The sequence below is a fragment of the Mus pahari genome, chromosome 4 (genome assembly GCF_900095145.1).
Source record: "Mus pahari chromosome 4, PAHARI_EIJ_v1.1, whole genome shotgun sequence".
NCBI classification, from domain to species: domain Eukaryota; kingdom Metazoa; phylum Chordata; class Mammalia; order Rodentia; family Muridae; genus Mus; species Mus pahari.
This window is the reverse complement of record NC_034593.1, coordinates 46,627,730-46,645,248: the sequence shown is the minus strand read 5'-3', so window position 1 is coordinate 46,645,248 and position 17,519 is coordinate 46,627,730. Positions and strand designations below refer to the sequence as shown.

At 43.8% G+C, this 17,519-nt stretch overlaps 1 protein-coding gene across 1 annotated transcript in view; it reads left to right on the top strand.

Moving 5' to 3' along the window:
• Positions 1-17,519, top strand: part of Frem2 (FRAS1 related extracellular matrix 2) — a 135,372-nt gene that overhangs the window by 110,893 nt on the left and 6,960 nt on the right. The window contains exons 13-21 of the mRNA XM_021196311.2: positions 433-591; positions 2,441-2,744; positions 4,056-4,187; positions 4,410-4,741; positions 12,675-12,867; positions 14,582-14,686; positions 16,020-16,147; positions 16,223-16,357; positions 17,265-17,391. Of these exons, the coding sequence (XP_021051970.1) occupies positions 433-591; positions 2,441-2,744; positions 4,056-4,187; positions 4,410-4,741; positions 12,675-12,867; positions 14,582-14,686; positions 16,020-16,147; positions 16,223-16,357; positions 17,265-17,391 (1,615 nt within the window). The remainder of the gene's footprint in view (positions 1-432; positions 592-2,440; positions 2,745-4,055; positions 4,188-4,409; positions 4,742-12,674; positions 12,868-14,581; positions 14,687-16,019; positions 16,148-16,222; positions 16,358-17,264; positions 17,392-17,519) is intronic.

The following is a 17,519-nucleotide window of genomic DNA, read 5'->3' as shown; positions in this document are numbered from 1 at the left end:
CTCTCTCTCTCCCAGACAGCTCTACCACCAGCCCACACTGTCCCATGACCCTGAAGGCCTAGTTTCTTCCAAGGTGTCTGTCAGCTTTCTCCTCCCACTGTCAACTAACAGATTGTATTTTCATATAACTTCAACTTCACAAATCCACAACTGACTTACCTACTTTCATCACCACTGAAGAGAAAACCTGAGAACCCAAGTGTCTTGTGGGCTTGTGGCAAGCCACAGGGTCCCTCCCCCCCGTAAACATCAGAGATGAGCAAGGTGCCAGGGTCACATGCAATAAGCTGTATGCAGCCCATTACTCTGAATACAGTCTGCACGTGGCCATTTCATCCGAGATTCCAGGGATTTTCCAGTCATTTTTCTGAATAAGAGAAGCTTCAAGAACCTTAATATTTGACAAATGGATGCTGTTTCCTTTGCTTCTAGGCCACCAAGGCCATTGTGTATATAGAAGAAATCCACAGCATGGCAGATGTCACCTTTCCTTCTGCCCCTCACATCGTGTCCTTGCTGATATACGATGATACTTCCAAAGGCAGAGAGGACACTGGACCTGTGTCTGGCTATCCTGTTGTCTGCATTACGGTGAGGAAGAAATAGACCAAATGTGGGGAAATTATAGGACATTTCTTTAAAAGATTCACTTATTTTTATTTTATGTATACGAGTATTTGCCTGCATGTTTGTATGTGTGCCACATGCATGCCCGAATTAGGAATCAGATCCCTGGAACTACAGTTACAGATGGTTGTGAGCTGCCATGTGGGTACTGGGAACCAAACCTAGGTCCTCTGCAGGAGCAGCAACTGCCCTTAACCCTGAGCTATTCCTTTGGTCCCATAAGAGAACTACTTAAAATAATTATAAACTTTACTAATATTATCTTCAGAAAGTTAAGGTTTAAGCTCTCAACCGTGAAAAATGGGCAATTCTAATAATTAAATGAAGCTCCCATTTTCTCTCTCACAAAGCATACAAATACCATACTAACCAAGTATACCGTGTATGGCTTAAGACTGTCACCATCGGGCAAATCAGTGAAGCATGGCCTCTGCACAGAAAGAGTTAAAAGAATATAAAGACAGGTGAAAATGGGCATCCATTGCTCTAATATGAGGCAGAGTGTAAAGGCTAGAGCTAACACTCCACGAGCAAAGGATCGGGTAGAATTTTGATGGTTTAAGATTCAGTCAAGGGCGGGCGTGGTGGCACACACCTTTAATCCCAGCACTTGGGAGGCAGAGGCAGGCAGATTTCTGAGTTCAAGGCCAGCCTGGTCTACAAAGTGAGTTCCAGGACAGCCAGGGCTATACAGGGAAACCCTGTCTTGAAAAACAACAACAACAAAAAAAAACAAAAACAAACAAAGATTCAGTCAAGGGAAGATCATACTGAAAAGGGGTGGCCATGGAGAAAGAGCAGAAGGAATTTATTGTAGGTTTTGCTTACTTTCTCATAACTAAATTTTAAGTTTCTCATGAATAAAGCCAGGCAGTGGTGGCGCATGCCTTTATTCCCAGCACTTAGGAGGCAGAGGCAGAAGGATTTCTGAGTTCAAGGCCAGCCTGGTCTACAAAGTGAGTTCCATGACAGCCAGGGCTACACAGAGAAATCCTGTCGGGGGGAGGGGAGGGGGGAGAGAGAGAGAGAAAGAAAAAGAAAAAGAAGGAACGAGCAAAAGCTATGGTGCATATTTTTATGTCACAGCAGCCCAAATGAAACACCCCGAATATAATAGACACACAGTGCATGCTTGTCAGCTTAACAAGCAGTGAAGAATTTGGTGTTAACTTATAATGGACTTCTAAGTGTCACTTTAGGCAACTAAGAATTCATTTGTTGACTGGCAGGGAGTGTTCTCATGCAGAAGAGTCGAGCGAGCAGAGGGTCATGCTGGAGTGTTGTTAGTGGGGCAACGATGTGTGGCTGGAGATGGAAAGGGTGGACTTGTACTGGATGGGAAGGAGCTATGGGAATGGTAAAGAAGGGACCAACTTAAGGAGCATGACAAAGCATTACAAGGTCACCCCCTCCCCTTGGATGCGAAGGAGGAAAGAGAGGGATTGGTCTGTCAAGGGATGTCTGATTGGCACTCCTGCTGTCCCTGATGGTGTGAACCAGCTCAGGAGAAGGGTGGATTTCTGTAGGACAGAGGGAGGTGGGACAGAAGCATAAAAGTAAGAATGGCTCTGGGGGTCATGATGAAATGAATAGCCTTTCTGCGTGTGGTCTTGTCCAGTGAGGAGCTATTTGAAGTTTAAAAGACAGAGAAACTATCACAGCTGGGAATAAGAATTCAGAAGTTTCCCGAACAACATGTAACATTGTGAGGGGTAGGGAAGCATGGGAGCCCAAGGAGCTTGAGAAAAATCAAGTCTACATTACTCCATATTGTGGTCTTAACACACATCTGTTTTGTTTGATTTTGTCATAGGCCTGTAACCCCAAATATCCAGACTATGAGAAAACGGGCTCTATTTGTGCCAGTGAGAACATCAACGACACTTTGACCCGATACAGATGGCTGATCAGCGCCCCCGCTGGCCCGGACGGCGTGACCAGCCCCATGAGAGAGGTCGACTTCGATACCTTCTTCACATCATCCAAAATGATCACATTAGACTCCATATACTTTCAGCCTGGCTCCCGGGTCCAGTGTGCGGCCCGAGCAGTGAACGCCAATGGGAACGAAGGCCTGGAACTAATGAGCCCCATTGTCACCATCGGCAGAGAGGAAGGTGAGAGACTATCTCCCTGTGAGGGTTGCTGAAATCCTGCAGTATTGTGAATGCCTCATTTCTCTGTATAAATTCCTCCAATACCCATGCATGCCATAGCTCTCTACTTGAAGATGAGCATCCATTTGCAGCAGTCTTAACTAGGAAATAGCTATTTGCATATTTCATGACCATTGCACATACATTCTGAGCCTTGTACTCATGATGACGATAAAGGAGGGCTCCCATCTTCCGGAGTACATGGGAAAATTGGAGGCCCAGGTACTCTGAGTCTGGTCCCACACAGAGGAGATGCTGAGATGAGAAGCGACTGTAAGAGGCATGATAGAACCTGAACTCTCGGGACTGAGGAGCCAAAACTCAGGGGAGCTCTCAAGAGAAAGCAGAGGAAAGGTTAGGTCTAGACGAGGGGAGGGGTACTGTGCCAGGCGAAGAGCCCAGTTAGCTGTCGCATGCCTGGGAATCTTCTGGGGACACAGGGGTGACCCTGAAGGTGGAGAACCGTGCGTATATATTCTCATCTCATTACAAAGGGCAAGCTGGGTTTGAAGCTGGATCAGGGAGAACGCGTATGTTCCTGATCAATAAAAGCATCATCTGTTAAGTCCATCTGACTATGAGATGGTTCCTCTCGAACCTGTTGAGAGGTTTCTGCCCTGTACATCTTACAGAGGACCCAAGTCCAGTTCCAAGCACCCATGTCAGGTGGCTCACAACTGCCTATAGCTCCAACTCCAGGGGATCTGATATGTCTGGCCTCCATAGTACATGCACACGCACAGGCACACACACAATTCTTTTTTTTTTTTTTTAAGTGTATTTAGGACTTGAAATTATAATGCAGTAAAGTTCTGGGATCAGTTCCCACCTTTGTTAATATACACACTAACTTTTAATTTCATTCACCAAAAGCACATTTATTATAGCTAATATATAATATATATGTGTATATATATATATATTAGTCATATCCTAAGGTAACATTCAAATTCACTTCATTACTTCATTTATTGTATTGTATTTCAACTGGTTTCATCTTGTCTGTTCACATTATGCAATACAATTTTGTGCCTACGCTCCTGACCTAAACGAGCACCATGTATTCATTCAGTCTGACCAAGAGCTGTTTCTTCACAAGCCTGTTGGAGAGGCTCCTCCCCTGCGTGCTGTGGTCTGCTTCCTCATGGCACACGTTCTCAGTCACACCATTATCATGGGGAATACAATACAGAAAAATACTAGCACCTATATTAAGACATTCTTCGTGTGCTATTCACTTCTTTTAACATCCATGTGCTGGTTTTCTTCAAGGTCTCTGTCAGCCCCGTGTGCCCGGGGTAGTGGGAGCGGAGCCATTCTCTGCTAAGTTGCGTTACACTGGCCCCGAGGACCCAGACTTTGCCAACCTCATCAAACTCACCGTCACGATGCCACACATAGACGGTAGGTACCCTGGGTGAAGCGGGACCTTAGGAGCATCGCACATACTTGTAACCTGGTTTGGTTTTGGCCTCCTTAATCTTCAGTCTGCAGGTTGATGTTCGAACTCATCTGCTTCTTTCAACTCTGCCTACCCAGCTTTGAAAGTCTATCAACCTAAAAAACGTTCGTTAAAATTAAAAATGCAAACACAACCCGACACTACTTCCCCGTGCTTCTCTGCAGGCATGCTCCCTGCCATCTCCACGAGAGAGCTGTCCAACTTTGAGCTGACCCTCAGCCCTGACGGCACGAGAGTTGGGAATCACAAATGCTCCAACCTGCTGGACTACAATGAAGTGAAGACCCATCACGGCTTCCTCACCAATGCCACGAAGAACCCAGAGGTCATCGGAGAGACCTATCCTTACCAGTACAGCGTGCCCGTCAGGGGTTCCAGCACCTTACGCTTCTACCGAAACCTGAACCTGGAGGCCTGTCTGTGGGAGTTTGTCAGCTACTATGACATGACGGAGCTCCTGGCTGACTGTGGAGGAACCATCGGGACCGATGGCCAGGTACATGCTCTAACATCTGAGCCTTATTGCTTGGTTCTGTCAGTAGATTTTTTTTCCCCCTCCTAATCTTAGCTGTTATCTCAGTATTGTTAGCCGTTAGTCACAAAGGGACAGGTGAGTACCATGGTGGGAAAAACCTATGTCATACTACATATATGCACAAGAGATTCACAAGCCCCTCCTCCCACACTGTCAATCTATGTCATACTACATACATGCACAAGAGATACGCAAGCCCCTCCTCCCACACTGTCAATCTATGTCATACTACATACATGCACAAGAGATACACAAGCCACTCTTCCCACAATGTCAGAAGAAGAGTGTTAAAACAATAAGGAACAGAGTCTCTACTTGTTATAATAAAAAAATCTAAAATTTGTGTTCCAAATTATGAGTATTTAAACTAAAATCCTGAAATAACTGAAAAGTTATAAAGTAGCAAATCCTGTGCAGAATGCACCATATCTTTACAGAATTAGTCAAAAGGAATCTAAACTCCTGACGGAGTTGGCGGTTCTTGAAGTGTCTTTCTTTCTTTCTTTCTTTCTTTCTTTCTTTCTTTCTTTCTTTCTTTCTTTCTTTCTTTCTTTCTTTCTTTCTTTTCATTAATTTATTTATTCATTCACTTTATATCCCAATCGCTCCTCCCTCCTCATCCCCACCCCACCCTCTTTCACACGGTCCCTCCCTCCATCCTCCCATCCCCTTCTCCTCTGAGAGGGTGGAGGCAGTGGGAGAGGGCACTCCTAGTCCTGAAGGTGTATTTCTAAAGGCTGTATTCCTGCTGTGGTAAAAGTAAAATAAAGGGGAGAGTCTATGGTAACTCCCTACAAGAACGTGGTGATTTCAGCTACTGTCAGTGTTGATTGGCGAACTCTTAGGATGCTTGGAAGTCAGTGGACTCACAAGTTAAGGTGTACCATCCTCACAGAGAAGACAGAGTCAGTAAATAGCATGAATTAGTGAAAATCCGTAGTAAAGCGTCAATGTCAAGGCGGCTTGAAGCGGTGGGAAGAGACCAATACGGTAACCAAGCAAATGCTTCCACCTTGACATTTGGTTCTGATGAATTCCAACTGTGTGGTTTTGGACACTTTCCATCAAGTACTCGTGGGTGGTAGGCCACTGAGTAATCCTTTCTCAGTCTGTCTTGGCCACATGAAAAGGAAAAAAAAAATCACTACCCAGGCCTTCTCCTTACAGATCAAATATCTCTCCAGCCCTCAGGTTGTCCAGCTCCTAACCAGCTCAGTAAGTTTTTTCTTTTTTTTAGTAGATAGCCAATATTTAAGAATCCCTTCTGAGGGGATTTTTCTGCTTTGGCATTATTGAAAATCAATCTAATTATCTATTGATAATCAATCAACATCACTGAGAAGAACATATTCAAGTGTAACTCACTGAGGTTTCAGGTGCTATGATGGAATCCCCAAGCCTTCAGTGTAATGCATGTGGTAACAATCTGGTAAAACACACTGTTTATACTCTAAAATAAACGCTTAAACATGGCCATTCCCTCCTACCCCCTACACCCTTCCTTGGATGGAACTTCAATTTTCCTTCATCTTATCAATGCCCTTCTGCTTCTCCCTGTGGCTCACATGCATACTGCAGGACCATGGGTGGAGGAGTATAAATGTTAATTAATATGAAAGAAAGATAGCCCTCCAAGATATTCCTCTCTTTTTTCTCCATTCAGTTCTGGTTCTAAGAAAGAAAAATAATCAAATGATAACACTAACAATAAAAATAAGGGCAGTGGGGATGGGGATGTAGCTCATTTGGTTGTGTGCTTGCCAACTGTCCATGAAACCCTGAGTATAGCCAGCCCCACACAGGCCAAGTATAGCAGTGCACACCTGATTTCCCAGTACTCAGAAGTTCAGGGCCAGCCTGGATACATAAAATCCTGTCTTAACCAACACTAATAACGATGAGGGAGATGGAATAATTGTCAGTAGTAAATGTATTGTTTCTTGAGTGCCTTCCACCTTTCTAAACACACTGTATATATCCATTCTTACTGACCTCATGAAAACTTCATAGCAATAATACCACAGCACCCCCCATTTATAGATAAGGAAAGAGAAGCAGGAAAACTCAGATAACTTGCCCAGATTCATGTAGCGTGTGTTCCCATGCCAGTAATGCACCATGTGCTTATCTTAACATTTAATTGACTGTAAAAATGGATGTGGTCATAGCCACTATTACAAGAAAGCCCACTGAGCACCTGGTGCTGGAGTTGGGGAAGGGAGGTTTCTGATGCTGGAGGTGTGGGGGTCCTGGTGCTGGAGGTGTGGGGGTCCTGGTGCTAGAGGTGTGGGGGGTCCTGGTGCTGGAGGTGTGGGGGTCCTGGTGCTGGAGGTGTGGGGGTCCTGGTGCTGGAGGTGTGGGGGTCCTGATGCTGGAGGTGTGGGGGTATCCTGGTACTGGAGGTGTGGGGGTCCTGGTGCTGGAGGTGTGCTCCTGAAAGGGAACCCAAATTTCTGAGGTGGTTCTCTAACTGCATCATTGAATAAAAAGATTCAGATTTAGAATTTCTTCGGTCTTATCAATGTTCACATTTCTGAGTTTATAGTTTGATAAATCAGTGAAGAATACAGGTGAACCATCAGCTGGCGTGGCAGGCTTGCTTCTGTGGGTCTCCAAGCACTCCCTTAGCAGCACACACAGGTGATTTTCACTTGCCAAGAAATGTACCATAAAGCCCTAGCCAAGTGCCGAACAGACACGGCCTCCACCTGCCAGCACCTGCCTTCGACTTGGCGCTTTAGCTCGAGGTGGCACTGTGCAAACAATCTTCGTTGAGTTTTATGGAATTTGCAGCTCTCTTTAGCTGAGAGCAAGACCTCTTTAGTCAGTTATATATTCACAAAGTAGTCCCTTGACAACTAGTTTGTACCAGTGAAGACCCATACACACCAGCAAACGAGACAAACGAGACTTATATAGGTCAAATTGTACTCATTGAAAGGTTAGGATTTCACCTAAGAAAAAAAATTTTTTTTAATTCTTTAATTTTATTCAGTTCTAAACTAACCTTTAGTCAGTAACTTCAGAAATTCAAAGGCAGATAAATCAAAAAAGAAAAAAGAAAAATATAGATTTAATAAATAATTCTGCTCTTCTGCTATGCATGTCCTGTTTTCTGTTTCCTTATTCATTTGTTATGTTTATTTAAGGTTGTTTGAGCATGCAATGAGAAACACTTGACAGAAGTTAAATTTAGTGTTTTAAACAATTGGAATTTTGGGTAATTTTTTTTCTTTGAAAAGTGAAAGACATTCTTTCAGTTTTGGTGGGTGTTCCGAAAGGGTCTTTAGGTTCACAGCAGCTGGTCACATTGTCCAACTGGCAGGTCTAAGCTGCGGGAATGTAGCTCAATTAAAGTTTGCCCTGACAGCATGAAATTGTAGTGTACACCTGGGAAGACGCCCTGTGGTCTGGAAAAGTAAGCCAATATTTTTCTTAGTTGATTTGTTTGAGGAGTAATTTTGCCTCCTTTTTACATGTGTGTTTGGTTTACAAACCGAGACATTGAGGCCAGAATGTGTGTCAGAGGTCATGTGATCTCACCCCATTATCCAGAATGTGTGTCAGAGGTCATGCAGTCTCATCCCATTATCCAGAATGTGTGTCAGAGGTTATATGGACTCACCCCATTATCTAGAATGTGTGTCAGAGGTCATATGGACTCACCCCATTATCTAGAATGTGTGTCAGAGGTCATACGCTCACATCCTATTATCCAGAATATGTCAGTGGTCATGTGGTCTCATCCCATTATCTTACACTTTCCATATTCTTTTCTAACTAGTAAGCCTAATCCATATGATGACCATGAAATGTGTTGCTGCCCATTTTATCAAACTTAGCAATTAATTTTTGTAATAATATTTTAATCAAAATAACATCATTTCTGAACTCTGGAGAACAAATGAGAGTCAAGCAAAGCCACACTGATTGATTATTCACCATGATTATACAGAGACTTACTCATCTCTTTTCAATAAACATGCAGATTTTAATGGCAGTGGCCTATTTCTTCATACACTGTTTCAATACGCTGCTTTTTAAATTAACATGAGCATGCAGCATGACAAGGAAAGTTCTTCTGACTCATTTTTTTTTCCCTTTGAGATATGTAGCCCTGGCTGGCTTGAACTTGTTGTGTAGACTAGGATTGTGGTGAACTCCTAGAGATCCACCTACCTTTGCCTCCCACTGCTAGGTGTGAGCCACCTCAGCCGCCAGACTCATAACTTGATGGCCACGTGATGTTTCCCTTCTGAGCATTTCAGCCATATTTCTGTGGTCGCTCACTGTACTGTGAATAAGTCTATAATGCAAACACTCGGTGAGGTTGTCCTCCACTCTCGTAATGCTTTAATACCGATGCTGACCTAGGCTCTGTTCCTTCCTCTCCAATTCGCAGACCTTCTGATGAGCTTCTGTTGGGCAGAAGCCAGGGTCTCTTCTTCCTATGCTCGCTTAGATGCGTGTGGCTCAAAGAACGTGATGAGGAATTTAACAACCCCTCCACTGAGCACCTAACTGCTCATTTCGAGGCTTGAAGCTTTTTTCAATAGGTGACCTTTTTATATAGTCACCAATATCTCCATCTTGATAGATGTTTGGGTCAAAAAAAAAAAGATACATGAAAAAACACATTGCAATGGGGTTTGGGGGACATTCCCCACCAGTGGTATCCCTGAGAGAGAATTCCAACAGTTCTGAGTGTTCAGTCTTTCAGGTAAATAAATGCAAACCACATAGTCTGCAATTAAGGGCCATAAATAACTTTCAGTGGTATTTCCAGTACACATGGCCTAATTCAAGACCTTGAATTTGGGACTCTAGAGCTGCTCTGTCCAGTGTAGTCGCCATCAGCTGTGTGTGCAGAGTGGAGAGTGGCTGTGTATACCTTCATATAATGCCATGAAGGTATTGATCCCGCTCCTACGCATCTCACATGCAGAGTAGCAGCCTGTCTTGGGCACTTAGGCAAGCAACGCCCTCTCCACACACATGCCTGGTGCTCGGTAGTATAATATAACTTTGACTATATGTTACTTCTCCAAGATACTTGTGTTCCGGGCTATCCCTTTAAATATCCTGTTAAAGGTGTTAGTTACCTTTGTTAATTAACTCCAAATGTCAATAAGACCATGCAAGGTCACTCATTGGGCCTACATAGATTATTTATACCTTTACAGGTCCTCAGGTAAAGGTTAAAGGAAATTGAAAGCTCTAAAGGTGCACCAGAAATAATTGGTTCCACTGCAGTCTTTGGCTGAAGAATAAATAGGCAGGTGACTAAGTGATTGAAGTAGGCTCCATTTCAGCTCCAGTGCTCTCCAGGGATAGATTGTAAATAGCCAGGAAAAACTGGCCTTAAATAAGAAAAAAATGTACAAGATGCAGATCCTGTATCTAGAAACCACCATGTTGAAAGTTAAACAAGGGGCTGGAGAGATGAATCAGTGGTTAAGAGCACTGTCTGCTCTTCCAGAGGTCCTGAGTTCGATTCCCAGTGACCACATGGTGGCACACAACCATCTGTAATAGGATCTTCTGGCATGCAGGCATATATGCAGATAGAGCACTCATGAATAAAAATAAAAAATAAATAAGATCTTTAAAAAAAAGAAAAAAAAAAGGAAAGAAACTTAAACAAAGTAAAGCCAGGTGTGAGCCTGTTATGACAACCCTCAGAAGGCTGAGGCAGAAGGATTGCCATGAGTATTAAGCTACATAGTAAGTTCCCAAAAGTTAAACAATGAGAATTATACAGGATGTCATTTTCCAATTATCTGATTGATAATAAACTTCCCTCTGGAGAAATGTTCCAATAACATTTACTGGAGAGTATGTCAATATTGGCAAAAAATTAAGCTATGTTCTTTTATTATAAATCTGTGCCTAAAGCCTAGCATCTTAACTAACGGTTTACTAAAGTCATGGAATGAAACATGAATCTTAATCACCAGTGGCCGATAGACTGACCAAGTCACTCTCCCAAGTAGCCAGAGTATTAGCTGCCTTTTGGAACGCACTGCTCAGTGGTAGTAATTATAGCTGCTCTTGGGGAAGAAAAAAAAAAAAAGAGCATTCAAGTTACAAGTCATGGATTCACCAGGCAGGGGAAGTTGTTTGCATCCCACTCGTGAAAACCAAGCAAGGTGCTCGTCTTGTGGATGGTTCTTTTTCACTGTGTGTTTTTATTATTGGTCTTTATCGCCTGTGTGTGATTTGAGGAGTTCGCTCTTAACTCTGTGGTAGTATGACATATCACACACAGCTCAGTTCTCATGACCTAAGTACATGCCTTGTCCCTGTGTTGATTCTCTGTAGGAGACCAGTTTCAACAGCTTGGTTGGAACTTCCAAGGAGAGTCAGCTAACCGTTTCCTCTTGCACAGAGAGGTGTTGTGATGGTCATGCTGGTCCTTAGAGCATTTGGAGATTAAAATACAGCCATTTTTGTTAGGTGGTTTTAGGACTGCTCTGCAGTGTGTCCAATGTAGTAATATGTGGGAGAGAAAAACACAGGCTAGAGACTAGGTTCCCACTTCCACTGGCTGCTCAGGAGGTTCATAGAATTCTGCTTAAGGGGCTGCACTGAAGGAGAGATGGCTCAGCGGTTAAGAGCACTGGCTGCTCCCGCAGAGCTTCGCTCAGGGCACTCACAAGGTGGCTCACAACTGTGTGTAGCTCCAGTCCCAAGATACTTGAATGTCAGCCGGGCGTGGTGGGAGAGCACTCGGGGAGGCAGAGGCAGGCGGATTTCTGAGTTCGAGGCCAGCCTGGTCTACAAAGTGAGTTCCAGGACAGCCAGGGCTACACAGAGAAACCCTGTCTTGAAAAACCAAAAAAAAAAAAAAAAAAAGATACTTGAATGTCTTCTTCTGACTTCTGTGGGCACCAGCCATATACCATGTGGTACACGTATGTAGATGCAGGCAAAACACTTATGCACTTAATATAAAAATACATCTTCAAAACTTCTGGTGAGCTCGCCTGAGTCCTCTGCGAGTTCCCTCTCCTGCTTCTTTTCTGTCCATCATCCATTCACCCGTCAAACCACCTTGCATACACACAGATTCAATTATGAGAATGAAACAATAAAGCTGTTATTAGTAACCAACACATTGTCTGAAATTCGGTAGGTACTTGACAGGGATTAATTTATCCTCCTGACTTCCCTTACCCCATCTGTTGACTACCAAAAGAAGGAAAATAATGAAATTCTAAAACAGTTCATCTAATTATTTTGAGATATTGGAACTGCACCATGTCATTGCTAAATATGTTTGGTTTTGCTTCTTTAATGTTCATCCTAGCGTCCTCTAAATGATTTAAGAATTAGTTTATAGATGCATTTTTGCATAACAGTTCCAAATGTGTGGTAGCAACTCATGTTCTGATGAAGACCAATAAAGTGGAATGTAGCTTTATGTCTGGTTGATACCCCATAATAGAAGGGAGTGAAGCGCCAAAAAGCGCAACTGACAAGATTCATTTCTACTGTTCAGAAGAGGCAAATTCAAAGAGGGAGTGCATCTGTGTTTGCTCCTCCAGTACAGATTCCTGCTGAAGTAAGGAAAGGTTCCTAAAACTAATGGAGGTGATGGCTGCCAGACTCCTTGCACTTTGAATTCTCCACTTAACTGGGTGAATTATGTGGCATGAGACCTGAATCTTGATAAAACTGCTCAAAAGTAAAAAGGACTTACTTTGCTGAAAATAGTGTTATTTTAAGCAACTCTGGCGCACGTCCCTGTTGCATGTGCGCAGTGCGAGAAGTGAAGGAACTCCCGGGCTGAGAATGGCTGTCGTTTATTCTCTGCACTGAAGGCACAAAATCTGGCGTTGGCATAAGTGGGTTGATTTGGTTAACGCTGCTGCGAATGGCTCCATTGTTTCAGGTCCTCAACCTCGTGCAGTCCTACGTGACCCTGCGAGTTCCTCTGTACGTTTCCTACGTGTTCCACTCCCCCGTGGGCGTGGGCGGCTGGCAGCATTTCGACTTGAAGTCAGAGCTCCGACTCACGTTCGTGTACGACACTGCCATCTTGTGGAACCATGGGATAGGCAGCCCCCCGGAAGCTGAACTGCAAGGTGGGTTGCTGTGGCTCTCAACGCATCTTTCCTACCTGTGGTAATCACTCAGGAAGATAATTTTGTTTTTATTGCAGGTAAAAATTATGGAGGCGGACACCTTTCAATACCATTATTTTTATATTCACTAATAACATGACTTTTAGAAACCTTTGTCAAGGAAAGATCATATCAATGCTTCAAACTTTGCGTTATGTTTGACTATGAAATTTAACATCCTTGTTTCAGGTATACTGTCTATTGTATGTGACTAATTGTTTATATTTTACATAGGGTAATCCATAGAGTTTTCTGGTTTCTACACTAAATAGAGGGATTCCAGTTGTGAAAGTTGGGAATAAAATCAGGGGGAAAGTTGTACATTGTGCTTCTGAAACGAGAGGATCACTTTAAAGTCTGATGATAAACCCTGTCCTGGGTGGCAGTTCTGACTCTACAGCTAATTAATTGTGATCCCTGTAACCTCAAGCACGTTGCTTAAACTTGAGCTTTGAATTTCTTCTGAGGGCAGTCCAAGCTTCAGTCGCCTTCTGATTAAAACTCCACCGTTCCGTGGAACCGTAGACAAATGCCTAAGAGCACTGTCGTGGAGGGCTCCTGACTGTAAGCCTTTCAGCATCTGCAGAGCTGTTGGTACCCAGGTGGGAATCGGGAAGTCCAGACGCTATCTAGGCATCTAGCTCACATCCGTTATCCCGGCACTTCAGAGGGTGAAGCAGGAGGATCACTGTGGGTCTGAGGACAGCCTGGGCTATGTAGTAAGACTGGCTCTTGTCATATGATGATGATGATGGTGATGGTGATGATGGTGGTGGTGGTGGTGACAAGCAAAAGCAAGCAAAGGCCACGAGTGTCAAGATGACCCACGTACAGAATTCATGCTTTTTCCTTTCAGACTCACATTTCTCTGCTGAGTCTATGAACATCTATATCACAGCAACCTGACACTTTGACAACCAGGAAGACAGGACCAATTGATCGCATCCCTGAAGTATAATTCCACCGTATAGGACAGATTAAAATTCCCTTCTAGCAATGAGGAAAACACAGTGACCATCCTGGACGGTCAATGCAGATTGCCTCAAGGGATTTAACTCCACATTTTATCTTAGAAGATACACGGGAAAAATGAATATTTATTCCCTTTCTCTTTTAGGTGAAGGAGGGGGTTGGGAGGACCTCACCAGGCTGACTGTGTAGCCCAGGCTAGCCTCAAACTCTCTCTCTCTCTCTCTCTCTCTCTCTCTCTCTCTTTTCAGCTTGTTAATTTGGCAAGGGTGGTCGCTGAGAATCATGAGTTTTCTTTAAGCCTGCACAACTCCGCAGTTGTTCTGGGGAGCTCAGAGGTGTTTCACGTACATGTATCCCTTCTCTACAATCTTCAGCAAGGCCATTTGTCATCTCTCTCGATTACAGCCTTGTTTTTGTAAAATATCACTTTTTTAAAAAAAGTATCATAGTATTTGTGTTATTTTATACTCACCTGGCTTATATTACTTAATTTGTTTTGCCCTTCATTTACCCTTTTCAAAGAAGCTTGTAACTATATCATCATCATTATTATCATCATCATCATCATCATCATCATCATTATTTTGAATTCATTTTTGTGAAGAGTCTGGGCATTAGGCCAAATAGGTCGGAAGAAAAAAAGGTCTATGGATGAGGGTGTCTGACCACCTACGTTTTTATCCTCCTGGGCTTCTCTCTGTAGGCTCTCTCTACCCAACCAGCATGCGCATTGGTGAGGAGGGACGCCTGGCTGTGAACTTCAAGACAGAGGCTCAGTTCCACGGCTTGTTTGTGCTGTCCCATCCTGGTAAGCCTCATCGTCCCTGGGCAGCCACCCACACAGGTCTTTCTATCCACACAGGTCTCAACAGGCTTCCCCCGCTGGCTTGGAAGGCCTTCATTCCATACGAGTCCCATATGAGTAATTATGTCCTTAATGCTCGGTCTTCGTTTACCTGTCTCCCACCCTATGGAAAACTACCACTATACAGACATACAGAGAAACATAACACCCCTGAATACATGGAAAAGAGAACTGGGTTTGGGGATATTTTAATAAGAGCTTTCCTTCCTAAAAGGCACGGAATAACAGTCTTTTTTCTGTGCTCCGGGTCAGTGACACGGAAACCTCGTTTCAGTGGATCCGTTTGCCAGCGATTTTCTGCTCAGTTTTTTTCTAGGTCTGTGAGAAACTTTAATGGAGACAGAGAGGCAGTTGGCTTTCATATTCAAGTTCCAGCCTTGTTAACTGCAGTTGGTAGAGACTGGGTAGGCAGTAACTGCTGTGCTTTGAATATTTAATAAGACACCTGTCAATAAACTGGTATTTGTTTGTGTTACAAAGGCTAGTTCATTTAGAAATAGTTCATTTTTTTCCCTTTGATTTTCCACGTTGCCCGGTTGGTTTCCTGGCTCTCTGCTGTGCCCCTTGTCGGGCAGCAAGGGGAAGAATTCACTATCCTCACAGATGTCGTCCTTTTCTGGGCACCAGCTCTCAGAAAGGAGAAAACAGAGCTGAATGTTCAAGAAGAAAAGAAGGCTCATTGTAATTTCTAAAGCAGATTAAGCTGTCTGAAACACAGAACCCAAAGGGATCCCATGACTGCATTAAGATGATGGATTCTGGGGGGGTGGGGGGGTGAGGATTTCATGGACTTTGGAGTCCCTTCTAAGTGCCCGTGTCTCTAATGAATTGGATCTGTGACTAGTCCAGCTGTAGGCTATCTAATTAGAGTTCATTCGTAAAATGGCTTTCTTTGCTGGTGGACTATTTTAAGTTCAGCCCATGGCTTTGATGTGCTGTCCCAGCGTTCACTCCACCCTGGTTGCCCTGCGACTGACTCCCCGGATGGAGCCCTGAGCACCTACCTTCTGGCTAAATTACAGACATCAGGAAAGGTAGTGAATGAGGAATCCAAAGTCACGCAGCCTGTGTGGGTGATCTTGAGAAAGTCCCGTAGTGACTCTCTGCCCAGATTTTTTTTTTTCATCTTTGAAATGGGGATAAATACACCACCCTTGAAGACTTGTAAGAAAGCTTTAACTACTAGGTGACCTGGTACTTTGAAAACTACGCTGTTGTAGACCATTTCCATTATAAGACCCATTGTAGACCACGGTGACTTTTGATGTTCTTCCAGCTTCCTTTACCAGCTCACTGATCGTGTCAGCTGACCATCCGGGCCTCACATTTTCCCTCCGCCTTATACGGAGTGAACCAACGTATAATCAGCCAGTCCAGCAGTGGAGTTTCGTGTCAGACTTTGCGGTAAGTGCCACCAAGGACTTTCTCTGCTGCTATCAGAACATTTCAAAATGAAAAGTGCCTTCTCTCTCCTCAAAGGTTCGTGACTACTCGGGCACCTACACAGTAAAGTTGGTACCCTGCACCACCCCATCCAACCAGGAGTACCGTCTGCCGGTCACCTGCAACCCCAGAGAGCCTGTCACCTTTGACCTTGACATTCGATTCCAGCAGGTACATCTCACGGAATTGTCAGGATACAATCCATTTTGTTCAAAGGCATGATTCTCTTTAATCAATGCATACATCCTGGGGGCTGGAGAGATGGTTAAGAGCACTGGCTGCTCTTCCAGAGGTCCTGAATTCAACTCCTAGCAACTACTTGGTAGCTGAAAAACATCTGTAATAGGATCTGATTCCCTCTTCTGCTCAGCATGAAAACAGAGTAATCCTATAAATAAAAATAGAAATATTTTTTTAATGCATGCATCTTCACAAATGGGTGTCCTTTAATTCTCGAATATTGAGAGAAAGGGAAGTTCTACAGGAAGGAACCAAGGGAGAGCAAAGGGAAGAGGGTTCCTCTCTTATCTGTTGTTAGACCCAGCCTAAGGACCGTAGTCTCAGTTCCTGTAAGGAACTATTTAGCTGCTGTCTGATCTTGCTTTCTCTCTTGCTGGCTTGGAGATATGATGATTTTCTGTAGAAGTCTACATTGTTTCTTGTTCTTAGTCTTCAAGGAATATGAGAATTCACCTCTTAATACATTACTGGCCTGAGGTATTTGTAAAAGTCGAATGCCAGCCTTAGTCCAATAACTAAGTCCAATTACTGTTAGCCCCATGCTGACCATAATATTATAAACACTTTTCCTGTGGGCCACAATCAATCTTAGGTATGAGTAGAAGTGACGCTCCTTACTCCCACCCAAAAGGAAAAGTGATTTAACTTCACCTGTCTTGTTTCTCAAAGCATAGTCAGAGCGGCAGCTCCGTAAGGTACTTTGGGTGAACAGTGAAGATTGAAGGCAGGGTTCTGGATGGTCATGTGAGGCAATGGCATGCCTGTGAGCAGTGTGTGTGCGCTTGTATACATCAGACCCATGGATACAAAAAAACAAAAATATTTCCCTTTGATTTAGGTCAGCGATCCAGTGGCGGCTGAGTTCAGCCTGAACACCCACATGTATCTGCTGTCTAAGAAGAATCTCTGGTTGTCTGATGGGTCCATGGGATTTGGGCAGGAGAGTGACGTTGTTTTTGCAGAAGGTAACACTCATTAGATGAGAGAATGGCTGTGTTGTCCTGTGTCCATGATGTTCTATGGTCCTGTGTGTCTGGGACGTCCTGTGGTCCTGTGTGTCTGGGACGTCCTGTGGTCCTGTGTGTCTGGGACG